Source organism: Vipera berus, assembly GCF_964194415.1.
Source record: "Vipera berus genome assembly, chromosome: 6".
NCBI lineage: Eukaryota > Metazoa > Chordata > Lepidosauria > Squamata > Viperidae > Vipera > Vipera berus.
In genome coordinates this window covers 57,812,394-57,831,569 of record NC_138208.1, presented here as the reverse complement: position 1 = coordinate 57,831,569, position 19,176 = coordinate 57,812,394, and the positions used below count along the sequence as shown (strand labels likewise).

General features: G+C 39.7%; 1 protein-coding gene across 3 annotated transcripts in view; it reads right to left on the bottom strand.

The window, feature by feature from the left end:
* Positions 1 to 19,176, bottom strand: part of UTP20 (UTP20 small subunit processome component) — an 88,834-nt gene that overhangs the window by 62,686 nt on the left and 6,972 nt on the right. For all 3 annotated transcript variants that reach the window (XM_081331571.1, XM_081331572.1, XM_081331573.1), the window contains 9 exons: positions 18,649 to 18,730; positions 16,341 to 16,478; positions 14,555 to 14,710; positions 13,228 to 13,374; positions 6,447 to 6,581; positions 5,230 to 5,307; positions 2,947 to 3,125; positions 1,358 to 1,510; positions 554 to 642 (listed from right to left, as the gene is read on the bottom strand). In XM_081331571.1, coding sequence (XP_081187697.1) covers positions 554 to 642; positions 1,358 to 1,510; positions 2,947 to 3,125; positions 5,230 to 5,307; positions 6,447 to 6,581; positions 13,228 to 13,374; positions 14,555 to 14,710; positions 16,341 to 16,478; positions 18,649 to 18,730 — 1,157 coding nt within the window. The remainder of the gene's footprint in view (positions 1 to 553; positions 643 to 1,357; positions 1,511 to 2,946; positions 3,126 to 5,229; positions 5,308 to 6,446; positions 6,582 to 13,227; positions 13,375 to 14,554; positions 14,711 to 16,340; positions 16,479 to 18,648; positions 18,731 to 19,176) is intronic.

Here is a 19,176-nt window from a genome sequence, read left to right as displayed (position 1 = left end):
TGCCAAACTTTTTATGGCCAAGAATTCCAAAATTCCAACATTTGGAATTTTGAGAGCATTTTACGAGTACTTCAGAAATGACTGTCAAAATGGTGAGGCTGATCACAAATCATCCATCTATTAGAAAACAAATAAAGAATTGGGCTGCAGCCGCCCAAATGTTTTTCTAAGAATGATTCTGGGATTTATGCAGGACCAAAATGCATAGTTGAAAATGCAGGCTGTTTTGAGGTTAGTGATTATTGCTTGAGCAAACTGGCTACCCATTCATTTTTTAAAATTTTTAAAATTAGAAAAATTAAATTCAATAAGGGAGGGAACTGGATGGTGGCAAGAAACATGTTGACAACCACACTGTTATCTTCAGGGATCACACTGGAAAGGCAAAGTTTTTTTAAAAAAACTGGGGAAATAAGAGTGTCAATCCAGTAGCAGTCAAAATTAACCACACTTCTACAAAGGGGGAGGGAGGAAAGAGACAGGGAAAGGTACAGACCATATTTATTTTTACTGACTCTTACAAAGAAAGAACAGATTAATCTAAAGGGCTAACCTTTGCAGAACTGTCTTTTGTCAAGGGCAGCAAAGAGACTCTCAGAGAACCTTGTAAGCACTGGTGTAACTTTTTCTTTCACTAGTGGCCTGTCAAATATATAAATGCAAATATAAATTATAATTTTACTAAAAGCTAAGTGTTGGTTTCTGAATTTCACCCTTGAACTATGATTCCCTCCTCCAACGTACCCCAAAGCATGAAAAAAGAAATAGAAGTAAGGAGAGAGAAAATTAGAAGAGAGAATATTTGTAATTTGCCTTGGGCAATTTGGATTCAGAATTATAATAACATTATGTTTAGCTGTACATTCAAAACTATAAGAAAAACTAATAGTAGTAAATTAGAGGTAACATTCTCAGATGCATCTAGTTCTCTCTTGCAAAATTAGTGGGTCTTTGGAAATAATTTATTTGAAAAAACAAAGTCCTTCTTTTCTATTAAATCTGCTAATTTGTGGATGCCACAATTGTTAGCAAGTCTGCAAACAGCTTCTGATGTTTGCTTGGCTCTAACAATAGAGGCAACAAGGGATCAGTAATAAATCCAAGAAATGTGCTCAGGTATCACTGGCAATACTGCAGATGATCTTGACTTTCAACTGCTGGATTTCTAAACAGTCATTTAGCCAGCAAAGTATTTGGAATTATTTTACCCTTTGTAACTTCCTAGTTCTGGTTGAGAACTGCTGTTCCAGAAAGCAGAAGAATAAGTCCAAGTTCTACACATCAGTTATAATACATGTACTCCAATATGTGGAAAGAAGTAAAAAAAAATAAGCCAGGGTGGATTTATTATAGTTGCCTTATATGTGGAAGTACTACAAGGGCTGCCCAGGATTGTGAAAGATCAGCTGAGTTTCTGATGGGGAATTTGATGCAAGACAGAATATGATCAAGCACTGTCTCCTCTTCTTTTTCCTCCATCTTCTTACTTCTCAAATATCTTCTACTCAGTCTAAAATAAAATTGAATGGACAGTGTAACAATTACATGAAATTGTTTGCGCTATTCTTTTCTCTTGTAATTTTAGAGATTATGCTTTCCACTTTAATTTGCAATTTATGCACTACCCACTTGCCCAACAAAGATCTCTTTTTTATAATTTTACACATGAAGATGTCCCCCAAACGGAGATAAAACGTTGCAACCAAATTACCAAGCCCAGAGATCAAACCAGCAGCCCAGCTACCAACCCGAGCTACTAATATTCAAACACATCTTTTGTGTCCGTGTGTATGTATAAATATATACCGTATATATAAATAAAAAATAACAGATTAGGTTATTCTTGTTATTTTTCTTTATTGTAAATATTTTGATCCGGTTCATAGATCACTGTTTGTTTGTTTTTTATTTAGTGATATAGAAACTCACACTAAGTAATAGTTAAACGTGAGCCAAGCCAATATACTTATTAAGTATGAACAGACCAGTTTAGTCTAGTGGTTAAAGCATCAAGCTAGAAACCAGGAAACTGTGAATTTTAGTTTTGCCATTGGGATGAAAGCTGGCTAGGCCACTTTAGGTCAACTCACCTCAAGAGTTTTTGTTGTGGGAAAAATAGAAGGAGGAAAGACTAATAGGTATGTTTGCTACCTTGAGTTAGTTGTAAAAAATAATAAAGGCAGGATTAAAAAAAAATCTAAAAACCAACAACTGCTCTGGTTTCAGTAGGAACCTAATTTGAATAGTTCTCCTTTCATTATGGAACTGAATCAGACATGAACTTGCACTTTGATTCTGAAAGGGAGATACCTGAACTACAAAGCAACAACGCAGCCTGAGAAATATTCTAAATGAATTAATTACTCATATAGGTAGTCTTAGATAGCAATTGCCTTGTTTAACAACCATTCAGTTACAACAGTGATAAAAAAAACTGCTTTGTGACCAGTCTTTGCATTTACAACCTCTGCAGATCTGTAAAGCAAAGGAAAGTTGAAGTAAGACAATAAGTCCAGTTGTGATTTCACTTGCAATCACTTCCCTTAACTAATTTTCACTGGCACCCATCTCAAATGTGGTTGCTAAACAATGCATTTTAAAATATGAAATAATGATACTGACTCAACACTAAAGATTAATACATCAACACAATCAATAGTGTTTAAATACTTAAAAGAGCCAGATTAGCTCTTTATCACTGGCTTAGAATAGCCATGGCAATAAATATCTTCCACTCTAAATTGGGTTAAGAGAAATGAATGAACTGCAGCAGGATTATGATTCATGTCCCTCCTGTTTTAATGTAGTAACTGCAGAACAACTAAACCAAAATGGGAAGAATCGTTATCGGATGTTAAAAACATGTTTCTACACTACCTAAGTTTATTTAACAAGTTCTGAGGAACATCACTTGTGTATTTCCAGATAAGGTTACGACATACATACACTTTGGCTGATTCTGGAAAAACAAGTGGATACTTCTCATATGCCATTGATCCAACAGAGGGAGGTTCTGCTTTCTTTAGGATAAGTCTACAGAGAACTGCTAAGGCCACTTCCTGGATCACAGGATCATCGCTGTAGATACAGTACCCAGTGTATTCAAGGAGGCTGGGAAGAAATTGCTGAAAAGAACAGAACAAGACAATATAGGTAAAGCTCGACTTAACAAGAGTTCATTTAGTGACCATTCGAAGTTACAACAGCACTGAAAAAAGTGACATGACCATTTTTCACACTGTTTTAAGCATTGTAGCATTCCCACTATCAAGAGGATAAAAATTCAGATGCTTGGCAATTGACTCATATTTATGACACTTGCAATATCCTGGGGTCATGTGATCACCTTTTGTAACCTACTGACAAACAAAGTCAATGGGGAATCTACTGTAGATTCACTTAACAATCGTGTTACTAACTCAACAACTGCAGGGATTTGCTTAACAAATATGGCAAGGAAGGTCATAAAATGGGGCAAAAGTCACCTAACAAATGTCTCACAGCAACATAAATTTTGGGCTCAATTGTGGTCATAAGTCGAGGACTACCTGTACAAGACTTTTCAAACTAGGACACAGATACAACAGAATCAGGAAGCCAATTTTCCACATAAACATAGAACTTAAATCTTATTTAATTGTTGTGGCTTACAAAGAGTACGCTATAATCCTCTAAACCAGTCCCAGCATTTTCTTTTAATCTTGGACTCACATAGTCTATGGCAGGCATGTCAAACCCGTGACGTCACATGACTTCGCGCAATGTATATGGACTTTTTCCCCATTGCCGGCAATGGGGTGGGCGCGGTTTCGGTGTGACGCATCCAGCCCGCAGGCCGGCAGTTTGACATGCCTGGTCTATGGGAATGCCCATGTGCGCGCCATTATTTTTAATCTTCAAGAACTCTTAGGGGTGGATTTGGGAACATGTATAGAAAATACATATATCTTCCGAAGGCTTCAAAACAATTTTTCCACCAGTTTTGCTGTCAGAGACAGAAGGGGGAAAAATCAGTCATAAATGGCTGTTGTGCTGCTATATTAGTGATGCATTCTAGAACAGCAGTCCCCAACCTTTGCAACTTGGCTGCCCAGGTGGGGGGGAGGGGAACCAGTCTATGCGAGCAGCAGGTTAGTGTGCGTGTGTGCTCATAGCTCCACTTGCATGAAATAGTCCAGGGCTTACTGTGACACTGAAGTGTATTGAGACAGGACATAAAGTAAAGGCAGGACATAAAAGTGAGGCATAAAGAAAACGTGTGTATTAAGTTAGAAAAGAACAAGGAAATGGAAAATGCCAAACCACGAGTTCATTTGTCTCTCACACCTATTTAGTCAAGCATAGAGCTGTGATACATCTAACCACATATGTCTCGTTTGTAGCTAACCACAAACATGGTGCCGGAAACTTAGACGCTTAGCAAGACACCTGTGACCTTTGCCAGAGAAAAGGTTGCAAGACATTTAGCTATAATTTAGCATTGCTAAAGGGGGCGAGGAATGAGCTAGAAGGGGCCTAGAACTCATGTAACCAATCAGAGCTCATAAGTTACATTTCCGTGTTTTGCTACTTTTGAAGACTATATATGTACTTGCTTTTCCCTGAAAACGTGTTCAGACATTGATATTGCTTTTTGCTCTGAACCTTTTGCGCAAAATAAAACAAACTTCTTTTGATTCCGGGGTCTGAGTCTCTTGATTCTGCAACAGTATAAACCTGAAGTGCTCTTATTACTCACTTCTGTGAATGTTTACATATGCTGCATAAAACAAAACATGCTAAGGTTAGTTAAGTTCATGCATTATCTCTAAACAAGATTTTCAAGAATCTAGCAGCTTTTAATAGTTGTTGCTATGCACTTTTCATACCCAGGATATTCTTTTCAGATTTTGGATCTGGCATAAATGAATTATTTTACTTTTATTATTTCCTGAAACTCAAAGAATAGAATAACTGTAAAGCTATCTCAGAACAAATAAATACAGCTCTAGGCACTGGATCCTTTTAGCCAATGGCAGTTGGATTTTGCAGACTATAAACACTATAGACATTTCTTGAAGTTCTTTCCACATAATCCCTACATTAATTAAAGCATGGATGGGAATAATTGAATTAGAACTCTCTGCATTTGACATTGTTGGAGATGACTGTTTGGACTGAAACTCAATAACATACAGAGATGCTTGTATTGCTTCCCCAGAGGTGAAAAATGCTGAAAGGGTTGCCTACCTTTTCAAATTGTTTCATCAGAAACATCGCTTTAGAAAAATTCAAAACAGAATGCCATTCAAATCCACCTCTGAAGACCTATTAAAAAGAAAAGAGTGGGTCCAGATTCAATGACTTTTCCAAAGGATTCTCAAACTTTTCAAACTGATTCTGCACAATTTGCCTAAAGATAATCATGTCACAAAAGTTAACACCGATTCCTGAGTGGCATCTTTCCAGAATTAACTATGTTCATATACACAAGCATCATCACAGATCACACTAAGAAATGTCTGAAACAAATCTTACATGTCGACGTGCAAAAACTATGCTGTCTTCAACTCTTACCCTCCCTTTACATATTCAGGCACTGTTGATCGAGAACCCCAATTCAAGGGTGAAAACTAAAACATTTAGCTAAGTAAACCTTAAAAACCTACAAATTTCAAATAAAAAAATAAAAACATTTAGGGGAATAATTATCTTAAGCCATGAACTATAGATTTAGCATTTGGCCATACCCTTGGCAAAAAGCTTCCAATTGTTATCAAACCTAATATTTTATTTACCCCAATCTTTCCTCTACTGCACCTTGAAATGACACTATCTTTTGCTGTTGTTTAAATGCTTTTATGCATTTCATTTCTTCCATATTGACTGTGGTCTTTTATTTAAAATGCAACCTCCTATAAATACGAAGTATTGAAATAAAAAACATTTTGCAGGAAAAATTCATGGACTGAAAAGCAGAACTGTTACTGTCCTCTTGTTCCATTTTCCAATGAGTTTTTTGTCATTGACATTTCAGTTTTGTACCCATTTATTTTTTCCCATATATATTTGGGCAGCTTGTTCAGTCAAAGTAAGTTGGTTATGGTTAACAAATGGTTGGTCTATACAATAACTTTCCTGTTGTGGGTGATGCACTTTACGTTTGAAAAAGTGGACCATGATCCATGAACAATTATAATAAATTTCTTAATCCTTAAGGTGCCATAAAACTCAAATTCCTTAAAGTAACACATATCATGCATTTTCCCCCCGTGTCAATTCACATATAGTTCATTTACATCACTGTTGATAAATCAGAGTTGTCATTTATGCCCACCTACATACATTTGTTATCAGAAATATTTAGATCTATTCCAGAAAAATACAAAGCAAACATTATAATGGGCAAATGTTCATTAGATCTTTTACCAAAGTACACATTTTAATTTAACTTAGTGCCTTATTACCTTTTCAACAGTTTCTTTCACCAAAGACTCAGACAATAAGACATTCTCATGAAGAAGCAAAACAGAAATAACTTTAAGCAGGGAATCACAACAAGGCACTGTGAGATCAGATGTATCTATTATTTTTATTAATGTCTGGAATAAAAGAATGAATAATGGTTTTCAAAATTTGAAGACATTCAGGCAAAATAAAATATATAAAAATATTGTTTCCCTCATTATTTCACATATACAGCAGTACACAGAAAGAATCTTCAAAATGTGAAAATGTAATCAAAATATTGTAACATTCCTTTATACCAAAAGGTGTCTATAAAACACTTTTTCTCAGAAAGTTTTCAGCAGGTGGGCTGAAAATGGAGGCTAAAAAAGAATGTCAAGTTAAAAAAGATAATCCAATTGCAGATAGGATAATCCAATAAGGTTTAGAAACATGATAGTATGGCACATTGCCTTCATTTCTTTCAATCAAATCTTTTCTTCTAATGGAAATTCATTCTAGTATTATATTGTAACTAATTTTAGTGAGAATTAAAATGTTACTTTGATTTCTTTCAAAAATGTGGGTCTTTTAACATTTATTTCTGAAACCATGAAGTCTAAAACATTTTTTGTTATTTGTTTACCTGAAAATGTTGTCTTATCTGACACCTTATTCAGTGTTCTATCATACTGTAAACTGTGCCTATCTCTCAATCATTCTATTGCCATGTTCCTCTCAGCTGCTTCTTCCTTCTGGAGCAATATTGCCAATATTGTGCAACAGTATAATATGAGTCAATAAGGTGTAAAAGAGAATCACACATTCTGGCAAAGATTATGTTCCCTAAGAACGGGCTCTAGCACGAGTCCAAAAGCTCAGAAGACTAAACCTCTGGTCCTGGTGACGGAACAGGGATTAAATCCTGCAACATTATCCTGGGACGCATATATTTGCTTTCATTCATAAAAGAGAATTTATCTAGGGCTACAGAGTCTTTTTCAGATTGTATAAAAAGATTACTAAGACTGATTCTTCAGAATATTTTCACACACCATTACATATACTCCTTTAACACAACCTATAAACAATTAAGTCATGCTGCTTCCCTGCCTTTCCCAACCTGGCACTGGTCAAATATATTCAGACTGCAATAACTAGTATTCCCAGGATTGTCATTTCAGTTTAGAAATGACCCCAAGGGCATCAGGTTAAAGAAGCTTTCCTCATAACAAACCCACATGATCTGCCCCAATTAAAAAAATTGAGGACTTCTGGTTTTGCGTGGTAGCGACCAGTCATGGGCTTGCGGATTCTCCCCATCCCCGCTGCTAATTTTGCCCTGCCTGTGGACCCTAAATGGATCTAAGTCACCCCGAAGAGGCAACGAAGAAAGAAGGGTGCTCCAACAATTCTGGAACAGCAACGGCTGTTCTGTTCGACTTGGGGAAAGCCTTCTAACCCGACAGGAGAAAGGCTGGCTGTATTGCATCAACCTGCCCAAGCTACTAGCAACCAAAGTCCAAAAGCACTAACCAGCACAACTGTGAACAGAGTGCTTGAAACTGGGTGAGGAATTCGTTCTTCTCTTTTCTATTCTACATATAATTTCCTGAAAAAGATCCTGAAGAAGCAAAATACCTCCGAAAGGGAAGGAGGGGGATTTCTGCCCCACCCTTATACTAACGGAAGCAGCAAAATATATGGAAGTAAAATAAATATAAAACCTGAAATTTAAAACTTAAATCTGGATAAATCCAACAGTGTTTGAATGGTTAAGAATCTCATTTTAACGTTAATTGTTTATTTTGGAAATTGAAAAACAAATAGTTGCTGACACCTAGTGGTGGATGAAGACTATGACAGCTATGATTTTAATATAAGACTTGGCAACCTGGGAAAAGATAATCTGTGATTGTGACCTTCAAATTTTTAACAACAAAGAACTGCTGTGACAAAAAATATCAGTAATCTGAGCTGTAGACAAAGAGAGAATTATAAATTTCAGGAAAAAAAAATCTTTTTTGAACTATTTGGATTATAAATATCTATTTAATTGGGACTCTAAAGCTATTTGCAGAGAAAAGAAAGGAAGACGAAAACTCAAATTCTTGGCCATCATGGATCAGAGAACATATCAAGAAAAAATAAATACTTCACAGGAGAAGATATATAGTATACTGCAACTAATTCAAACAACGACTTTAAACCACAAAGAAATCCAAATCCAACAGAGAAGAAGCAGATAAAACAGATAGATGGATATGGAATTGAGAATAGAGATGGAACTTAACAAAACAAGGAAACATGATATAACCGTAGCGGAAATTTTTTTACAAGAATTGGAAAAAACAACTGTCCCTTAAGACTACAAAATAAATCTGAGGGCAAAAAAAACCAGATTGGATAAAATGGAGTGTAGAGATGTCGGGAACATCGGAGAAAAAGGAAATGATAAGAGAAGCACAGAGAAAGAAAAAGAAAAAGATTTTCAACAAACATGGAAAGGCAGAAGCCCCATACAAAGACACCTCACCTGATTTACTCTTTATATTGACAGCAAGATTTACGAACACACGGAAAAACTTTTTGATTCAGCAAAATACATTGATTAAGAAAGATACTGGGCAAAGAAAAAAGACTAAAGTGGCAACCAAGAAAATAGATGATGGGACTTACCAGAGAGAATACTTAAAAAAGAAACATTTGTTTGAATACGGCTAAAGTAATAGAATAGTTTTGTAATATATATGTCATTCTAACAGGGATAAATTCCCTAAATAATATAGTATGCTTTTTCCCTTTTTTGTTTTCTTTCTTGATATGGGTAATATAAAAAAGTTGAAATGATTTAGATAAAGGAAATGTTTTAGATACTTAAATGTGATTGAATTTAAGAAAATTATAATGAATAAAAATGTTTTGAAAAAGGGTTAAATTACTAGATGACGATGTATTAAATGGAATGTTTAAAGACTAAACATGTTTTTAATTGTGGTTAAAAAGAATAAGAAATGTAGGAAATAAGTATATATTAGCTTAGGAGGGTATATATTTTAAGTAGTATGTTACCGTATATACTTGAGTATAAGCCGAATTTTTCAGCCCACTTTTTGGGCTGAAAAATTCCACTTCGGCTTATACTCCAGTCAACAAAAAAACTTACCGAGGACTTGTGCGCGGCCGAGGCTTTGGTGCTTCCGGGATCGCGCGCACCTCTCCCAAGCCACCACCATCCAGAGACCTGCCGAAGTTTGGGGAGGTTTGGGGAGGTGCGCGCGCACCTCCCCAAACCTCCCCAAACGTCGGCAGGTCTCCGGACCTCCGCGCCTTGCCTGCCTGCTTCTTTCCGCAGCGGAAAGAAGCAGGCAGGCAGGGCGCGGAGGAACGGAGACCTGCCGACGTTTGGGGAGGTTTGGGCGCCTCCCCAAACCTCGGCAGGTCTCCTTTCCTCCGCGCAGACCTGCCGACGTTTGGGGAGGTTTGGGCGCCTCCCCAAACCTCCCCAAACCTCGGCAGGTCTCCGTTCCTCCGCGCAGACCTGCCGACGTTTGGGGAGGTTTGGGCGCCTCCCCAAACCTCGGCAGGTCTCCGTTCCTCCTGCCGACCTTTGGGGAGGTTTGGGCGCCTCCCCAAACCTCCCCAAACCTCGGCAGGTCTCCATTCCTCCTGCCGACCTTTGGGGAGGTTTGGGCGCCTCCCCAAACCTCGGCAGGTCTCCGTTCCTCCTGCCGACCTTTGGGGAGGTTTGGGCACCTCCCCAAACCTCCCCAAACCTCGGCAGGTCTCCGTTCCTCCTGCCGACCTTTGGGGAGGTTTGGGCGCCTCCCCAAACCTCCCCAAACCTCGGCAGGTCTCCGTTCCTCCTGCCGACCTTTGGGGAGGTTTGGGCGCCTCCCCAAACCTCCCCAAACCTCGGCAGGTCTCCGTTCCTCCGCGCAGACCTGCCGACGTTTGGGGAGGTTTGGCCGCCTCCCCAAACCTCCCCAAACCTCGGCAGGTCTCCGTTCCTCCTGCCGACCTTTGGGGAGGTTTGGGCGCCTCCCCAAACCTCCCCAAACCTCGGCAGGTCTCCGTTCCTCCTGCCGACCTTTGGGGAGGTTTGGGCGCCTCCCCAAACCTCCCCAAACCTCGGCAGGTCTCCGTTCCTCCGCGCAGACCTGCCGACCTTTGGGGAGGTTTGGGCGCCTCCCCAAACCTCCCCAAACCTCGGCAGGTCTCCGTTCCTCCGCGCAGACCTGCCGAGGTTTGGGGAGGTTTGGCCGCCTCCCCAAACCTCCCCAAACCTCGGCAGGTCTCCGTTCCTCCTGCCGACCTTTGGGGAGGTTTGGGCGCCTCCCCAAACCTCCCCAAACCTCGGCAGGTCTCCGTTCCTCCTGCCGACCTTTGGGGAGGTTTGGGCGCCTCCCCAAACCTCCCCAAACCTCGGCAGGTCTCCGTTCCTCCTGCCGACCTTTGGGGAGGTTTGGGCGCCTCCCCAAACCTCCCCAAACCTCGGCAGGTCTCCGTTCCTCCTGCCGAGGTTTGGGGAGGTTTGGGCGCCTCCCCAAACCTCCCCAAACCTCGGCAGGTCTCCGTTCCTCCGCGCAGACCTGCCGACCTTTGGGGAGGTTTGGGCGCCTCCCCAAACCTCCCCAGGTCTCCGTTCCTCCTGCCGATCTTTGGGGAGGTTTGGGCGCCTCCCCAAACCTACCCAAACCTCGGCAGGTCTCCGTTCCTCCGCGCAGACCTGCCGAGGTTTGGGGAGGTTTGGGCACCTCCCCAAACCTCGGCAGGTCTCCGTTCCTCCTGCCGAGGTTTGGGGAGGTTTGGGCGCCTCCCCAAACCTCCCCAAACCTCGGCAGGTCTCCGTTCCTCCGCGCAGACCTGCCGAGGTTTGGGGAGGTTTGGGCGCCTCCCCAAACCTCCCCAGGTCTCTGTTCCTCCTGCCGATCTTTGGGGAGGTTTGGGCGCCTCCCCAAACCTCCCCAAACCTCGGCAGGTCTCCGTTCCTCCGCGCAGACCTGCCGACGTTTGGGGAGGTTTGGGGAGGCGCCCAAACCTCCCCAAAGGTCGGCAGGAGGAACGGAGACCTGCCGAGGTTTGGGGAGGTTTGGGGAGGCGCCCAAACCTCCCCAAACCTCGGCAGGTCTGCGCGGAGGAACGGAGACCTGCCGAGGTTTGGGGAGGTTTGGGGAGGCGCCCAAACCTCCCCAAAGGTCGGCAGGAGGAACGGAGTACTGCCGAGGTTTGGGGAGGTTTGGGGAGGCGCCCAAACCTCCCCAAAGGTCGGCAGGTCTGTGCGGAGGAACGGAGACCTGCCGAGGTTTGGGGAGGTTTGGGGAGGCGCCCAAACCTCCCCAAAGGTCGGCAGGAGGAACGGAGACCTGCCGAGGTTTGGGGAGGTTTGGGGAGGCGCCCAAACCTCCCCAAAGGTCGGCAGGAGGAACGGAGACCTGCCGAGGTTTGGGGAGGCGCCCAAACCTCCCCAAAGGTCGGCAGGAGGAACGGAGACCTGCCGAGGTTTGGGGAGGTTTGGGGAGGCGCCCAAACCTCCCCAAAGGTCGGCAGGTCTGCGCGGAGGAACGGAGACCTGCCGAGGTTTGGGGAGGTTTGGGGAGGCGCCCAAACCTCCCCAAAGGTCGGCAGGAGGAACGGAGACCTGCCGAGGTTTGGGGAGGTGCCCAAACCTCCCCAAAGGTCGGCAGGTCTGCGCGGAGGAACGGAGACCTGCCGAGGTTTGGGGAGGCGCCCAAACCTCCCCAAAGGTCGGCAGGTCTGCGCGGAGGAACGGAGACCTGCCGAGGTTTGGGGAGGCGCCCAAACCTCCCCAAACGTCGGCAGGAGGAACGGAGACCTGCCGACGTTTGGGGAGGTTTGGGGAGGTGCGCGTGATCCTGGAAGCACCGAAGCCTCGGCCGCGCGCAAGTCCTCGGTAAGCTCCGGGCGGTCACTTGCTTCGCATCTCCTGAGGGAAGGGGGGGCGACTGGAGCGGGCGTGTTTCCTCGCCTGCTGGGCGCCGCGATTTGCCCGGGGAACGCGCCGGCCCCGAATGGCAGCGTGGAGCGAGGAAGCGGACAGCCAGGGCTTCCCCGAGAGCCGCGGCCACACAGGGTATTCCTGTGTATTCAGGCTTGCAAAATGGCGGATCGAGCCTCTGCTGGCGGCAGAGGGTTGCAGAACGGCGGATCGGCTTATACTCGAGTCAATAACTTTTTCCAGTTTTTGGGGGTGAAATTGGGGGTCTCGGCTTATACTCGAGTCGGCTTATACTCAAGTATATACGGTATTTTTTTTTATGTTTCTTTACTCTTGCTCTCCTTTCTTTTTTCAGTTTTATCAATTCCTTAAGAAATGTGAAAATGTGAGATGGTTTATATGGAAAAATAGAATTAAATTTTTAAATGTAATTATTTTTTGAGAAAATCTTAACCAGTAAGAATACCTAGAATTTTGCGGGAGAAAGAAATTTAAATAAGGACTGTAACAGGATCTATGATAAGGCAACCAGAATGATTGGATAGAAAAGAAATATTATATTATTTTTAGGAATATTGGGAAAAACTATATATTTAATTGTTATCTATTAAAACAATAAGAATTGTATTAACTCAATGTTTGCAAAAGAGGATACTTTGAGAAAAGAGGAAATCAACTAAAATCATTATGTGGATTATGGATTATAGAAATCAATTGTTAATGATTGTTTTACAAATGTAACCCAGACAACACACTGTTCATCAATTATTAATTTATGTTTTTTTTTAAAAAATCAATAAAATATATTACAAAGAGAAAAAATAGAAATAAGTTGACCTTACCTTACAAACTTCTTCAGGCTGTGAAATTTTTGAGCCATGTGCATAATCTACTATGATTAAATAGACTTGCAATAATCTTTCCATTTGTTCAGAAGCTTCACAAAAGTTTTCTTTGGTTACCTTTTCTTGCAATGTAAACACTGATTCCTGATTTTTTTTGAAAAAATATATTCAAAGTTTAGATTAATAAAAATAACACAGAAGATTCATTAAGATCAATGATATTTAGTGTTTATAACTTTTCTGGTTTTGTCTTCTTCCTTATTTCAGAGATAACTATAGCTGTGGGCAGCCATTCATTTCCACACAGGCATTATTATTATTATATTATGATGATGATGATTTGATACCATTAAAGAACCAGTCTCTGTGAGTACAATAATTTTGTTTACCTCTAGGGCTCTTCCGCATGACCCCCAAAGCTAAACTATAAAGATTTCAACTCATACAGAAGCTGTAATATGTGTCTCTCAAAAAGGTTAATGACAATATACTTATGGAGTCTGGCTCTTCATGGATGTCATCAAAGCAACATTTATAGATAGTACAGACTCTTCCCTGCTACTCCCATAGCACTGCTTTATAACACCTAAATCAGGCTGCTGTGAAAGCAATCTTGGACAAAACATTATTCTCACACAACTTTTAGATGAGTTTGTAAACAGTATATTTCAACATGGTTATTTGTGACTACAGGTAGTCCTCAACCACAATTGAGCTCAAAATTTATGGTGTTAAGTAAACATTTGTTGAGTTTTGCCCCATTTTATGACCTTTCTTGCCAGTTATTAAACGAATCACTGCAGGTGTTAAGTTAGTAACATGGTTGTTAAGTGAATCTGGCTTCCCCATTGTCTCAAGGTTGCAAAAGGTGATCACATGACCCTGGGACACTGCAACTGTCATAAATACGAACCAGTTTCAAATATCTTAATTTTGATCACATGACCATGGGGATGCTACAATGGTTTTAAGTGTGAAAAAGGGTCACTTTTTTCAGTGCCACTGTAATTTGAATAGTCACTAAATGAACTGTTGTAAGTCGAGGACTCCCTGTACATCTACTGTATTTTTTCATCAGTTTAGCTTTCAGAATTGTTTTCCCTAAGCATAAGTCTGCAATAATTGTAACAACTACTTTCATATGCCACAGGCAGAACAACCATTTTGGGATGGCTTATATAGAATATTCCACTGTTTGCTGGAATATAAAATAATATACCTCAACATAAAATACTTTTCCTCAGTTTTTCATTATGTAATCTTATCACTAATATTAAACTGAGAGTTGGGACTTCTCTTTGTATTTCAATTATCTTCAACTCACCTGCAAACATTTGAAAAAGATATCAAAATGTTCCCTATAGATGAATCTAGCAGCTGACTGTGCCATATGTTTACAAACTTCTCCAATGGAAACCCAGGGGAGTATAACCTCTGTTTCTGTAACTGGTCCCATCTTCTTCAAAATTAACAGTATGGCCTGTAGAAAGAATCCCAGATATATTTTTATTTATTTATTTAATAATATTTCTATACCGCCCTTCTCCCGAAGGACTCAGGGCGGTGAACAGGGCAAGAATAAAAATACAGAATTACAAAAATTAAAAAAGGATTAAATACATGCCCACTAAAAACAGTCAATACAATATTAAAACCCCAATAAAACAACAGTAAAAAACCCCACCAATCCCCCATCAGGCCAGGCCGGCTTGTTCGAATAAGAATGTTTTTAGATCGCGGCGAAAGGAGCGAAGATCGGGCACCATCCGGAGCTCAACCGGTAACTGATTCCATAGCTCCGGGGCGCCCACAGAGAAGGACCTCCCCCTGGGGGCCACCAATCGACATTCTCTGATCGGTGGCACCCTGAGGAGGCCCTCTCTGTGGGAACGCACAGGGCGAAGGGAGGTTGATGCCGGCAGCAGGTGTATATGAGGGCTATTTTCTAAATAAAGCTTTTAAACAGTTATTGTCAATAACTTCTACAGTAATTTGTTATTCTATGTGAATTGATCAATACAGAATACAGCAATCAGAAATCAAAAAGTTAGAGATATAATTATTCCTTCCATAGCCATGATTTCTAATATTGTCCAATTCAATATTTCAACTAATCAAAGGGTAACAATTAAATATTGGATCAAATGTCTAAAAAGTTTCCTTTAGAATTGGGAGAGATGAGCAATCTATCACACTCACCTAAGAACACTGCTGAAATATGTTGTCATATGACCAGATTATGGTCATGTGGCATCAATAAAGAGAATATTTGTAGCTCAGGCTTGAAATGAGGGGTCCTTGGTTCTCTCTGAAATTGGTTGTTTTCTTACAGACATTTCATTACCCAAACTTGATCATATCATTAGTGCACTAGTGTTACTTTGGTTACACTAATAATTAAGCAAACAGCATCAAGGACCCCTTATGGTAAAATGATTTTGTCCTTTAAAAATATAAATCAGATATGTTAACTTCTGATGGATACATGTATTACTAAAATATGTATTTTTAAGTCCTTCCAAAATTGAATTCCACCATTCACACTGAAAGTGTCTACCCACTGACCAAGTAGTAAGCAAAAACATTCTTAAATAGTGATTAAACTGTAAAGGATCTGAATCTAAACCAACCTAAATATAGCAAATCAGATCCTCTATATATTATTTAGCATATGGTATATCATACATGGAATAGCGTTATATATTAACATTTCACCTAATTAGTAAAACACAATAAAATACAAATATTAAAAAGATCTATGTTCAAATACCAATGTCTAGGTCAGAGGCCCCCAACTTTTTAGGCACCAGAGACTGGTTCTGTGGGAAGAGGTTTTTCTGAGGACCGGAGGGGGCATGGTTTCATGTGCTGCCTGCATCCCATGAATGGGGCTTCGCTTCTTTGCATGGCCTGGTTTCTGACAAGCTGCGGCCTGGTGCCAGTCCATGGACCGGGGGTTGGGGACCATCCAACCGTTTATATCATTTATGTTTAAAAAAATCAAATACTGGACCAGTATATGCCCTCAGCTTATATAGCCAGGCACAATGTGATCATGATTATAGATCCTCTATAAATTATATTTGTTTCATGCACCAAGAATTATTTACCTTTTCTGCACAGGAATGGAACATGTTTCTAACCCCTTTGCACATCTCAAATATTAGTTGTCCCACACCTTCCACTTTCTCTGGATGCTCTCCCAGATCAAGGAACATAAGGTTTAAAAGGGCATTTTTGTCAGAAATCTGTGAGACAAAATTGAAGAATGAAACTATAGTGTTCTACTATTACATTCAAAATTCAGTTAATTCCCAGTGATCCTCTTACTTCTCCATTTGAAACTCTCAATACTGTATTACTATTCCAATTTACATAAATTTAATTGGAAAAAGTAGGTGGGTGAACACAATAGCCTATTAGTATTATTATAGAAAGACCTCAAATTATAATTGGCTGCCTGACAGTGTGTTTATTTTTACTATCATTTTACTGTTCTATTAATATTATTGCTTGCTATTTTATTAATTTTATATTTTAACTGAATTTTACTGTTATTTTATTTTATTTACGCTTTAAACTACCATGAGTCGGTTTATGTCATTAACAAATTAATATAATAAATGTTTTATTTCCCATAAATTGTTTTCATTTCATAATGAAAAATATTTCATTAGTTGTTTGATTAGGTATCATTCTTTCTCTCAGGAATACAGACAAATTTGGGATTTCAAAAGCCTATCAAGTCGATCAAACTGAGCAAGTAATTCGTATGTTTTCCTTACAATGTGGTCCCTGATGGGAAGAGAAAAAAAGGTGACCAGCTGTTGAGCAAGATTTTAAATAAAGCTACCCTTGTTCTAAGCACTCATGATAATAATGCTGCAGAAATATGCTAGTGGGAAAGTCTGTTGATTTGGCCAGTCAACTTCAAATCACATTAACAGCACTTTATCAAATAATTAAAACATTTGAGTAGAAAAAGAATCCACAATCGCTTACAGGAACAAAATATGAACATAATAGTAGTAATAGGCCGTTACTAGAACAAGGACAAATAAAACTTATCTCCTGCAAAAAAATAATTACTTCTGGCTCTTTACATATTGTCATCAGAAAACAAGGAGGCATAAAAAATTGAACACTGATTGTATAAATAAACCTTGTATCTGATACAAAGCTGTATAGGTCACTGAAATTCTGTTATAGCTTCTTAGCTTTACAGCCATAAAAATTGACATATCACAAGTTTCTGGATTCTTGATTGCCTAATCACTTCCTCAGAATCCTGCCACAACAAACCTGATGTCACACTCTTTTTTTGGTCATACTATTATTGTTGTTGTTGTTGTTGTTGTATGATTACCCAGTAAAAGGTACGGCCTTCTGTGTTATGTATTTCTTGTTTTTAGTAAGTTAGTTTATTCAATAATATATGTAGAAAATTAGAAGGTCCTTATGAATGTTACCAGCTGAAAATTTTCTTAGGCTTAATAGTATCTTAGCAAGAATTAAATTAGTGTGCTATTTATAGTAGAAAACCATAGAAAAACTTGAACAGTGATTATATAGTCATTAGATTTTCCAAATTCCCATCTGTATTCTTCAGGAAAAACATTCAACACCATAAAAATGTTGTGTTTTCCTTCCTGCCCTCTTCCTCACCTCTTTCTGTTGTGTATTACAGTCATTCATTGCCTGAAGAGCACTATAGTTGCAATCACTATAATGATAACAATCATACCTACTTCTTGATATCAAGGTCAGATGTATAAGCGCAAGCCAAACTTGCACATCACAAACTGAAACAAAATTAGTTATGTGGGATGACTAAGCTGAGACAAGGATCTTGAATTAACACAGAGCAATGCCTGTAATTCCCCCCATTAAATAGTTCATAGTAGATAACTGAAAAATTCGGAGCTCATGCAGTAGCTTAATTCAAGAGTTAAAAATCCTTGGTTCAAATCAAACTGCAGGCATGAACATACCTGGCTCCAATATAGATCTTCGTCTCCCAATTCTCATGTGTAAATTGGATATATTAATGCCTGGGCGGTTGCCAAGTATTATATCACATATATTTATATTGGGAGAGAAGAGCTACTCTTATAACACTGTGACTTGCATATTGTAACATGAGAACTGATATTACTACATAGTTATCTAATGAATACTTGACCAAAACAGGATTTGAAATTATATTTTCTAACATGTATTATTAAGAAGAAAGAGATTATCATTCATAGCATATACTCATGAAACATGTTCTTCATGAAACAAAAATAGCCGCCAGTCCCAAAGGCATCTCTGGCAACAGCATTGATTTAAAGACAATGGCCAACTTGTCTCAAGGAAAACTATACCTTTCCCATTCATTCTTCCCAGTACCGCTCCCCCGGTCCATCAAACACCTACCTTCCTCATCAGGAAGGTGAAGCTTTCTGCTGCAAAGTTTCTGATGTGCTGTTTGCGATGAGCCAGAAGGGTACTGTACAATCTGTAAAGACAATATTTTCATGTACCAAAAAAAGAATGAAAACTAGCCAGGTCAACTGAATCTTCCAGCAATATTTTGCAGACTCAGATATATCTATATAAAGGCAAATGGAGCAATTGATCGCTAAATAAATGTCTAAAGCTTCTTTAAGTCTAAAACGGTTGAAATAGTCATGCCGAAGTATTGGGTTTTCATGTCAGGAATAGTTAAATTTTGCTATCAGCACATAATTGTACCAAGACTGCAGACATATTTCCATTATCTTTCATAGACACCAAATTCCTTACCAGAACCACATTCTGTGCTTGTCTGAAATCATAATTCTGAACATGTGAATATTTCTAAATTAGATACTAAAGGTTTTCATTTGAAAGTTTCCCTAGTAGTTTACAACACAATATTTATATGAGTTATGTGACAAGATTTTCCTCTTGGGATAGGGTTCT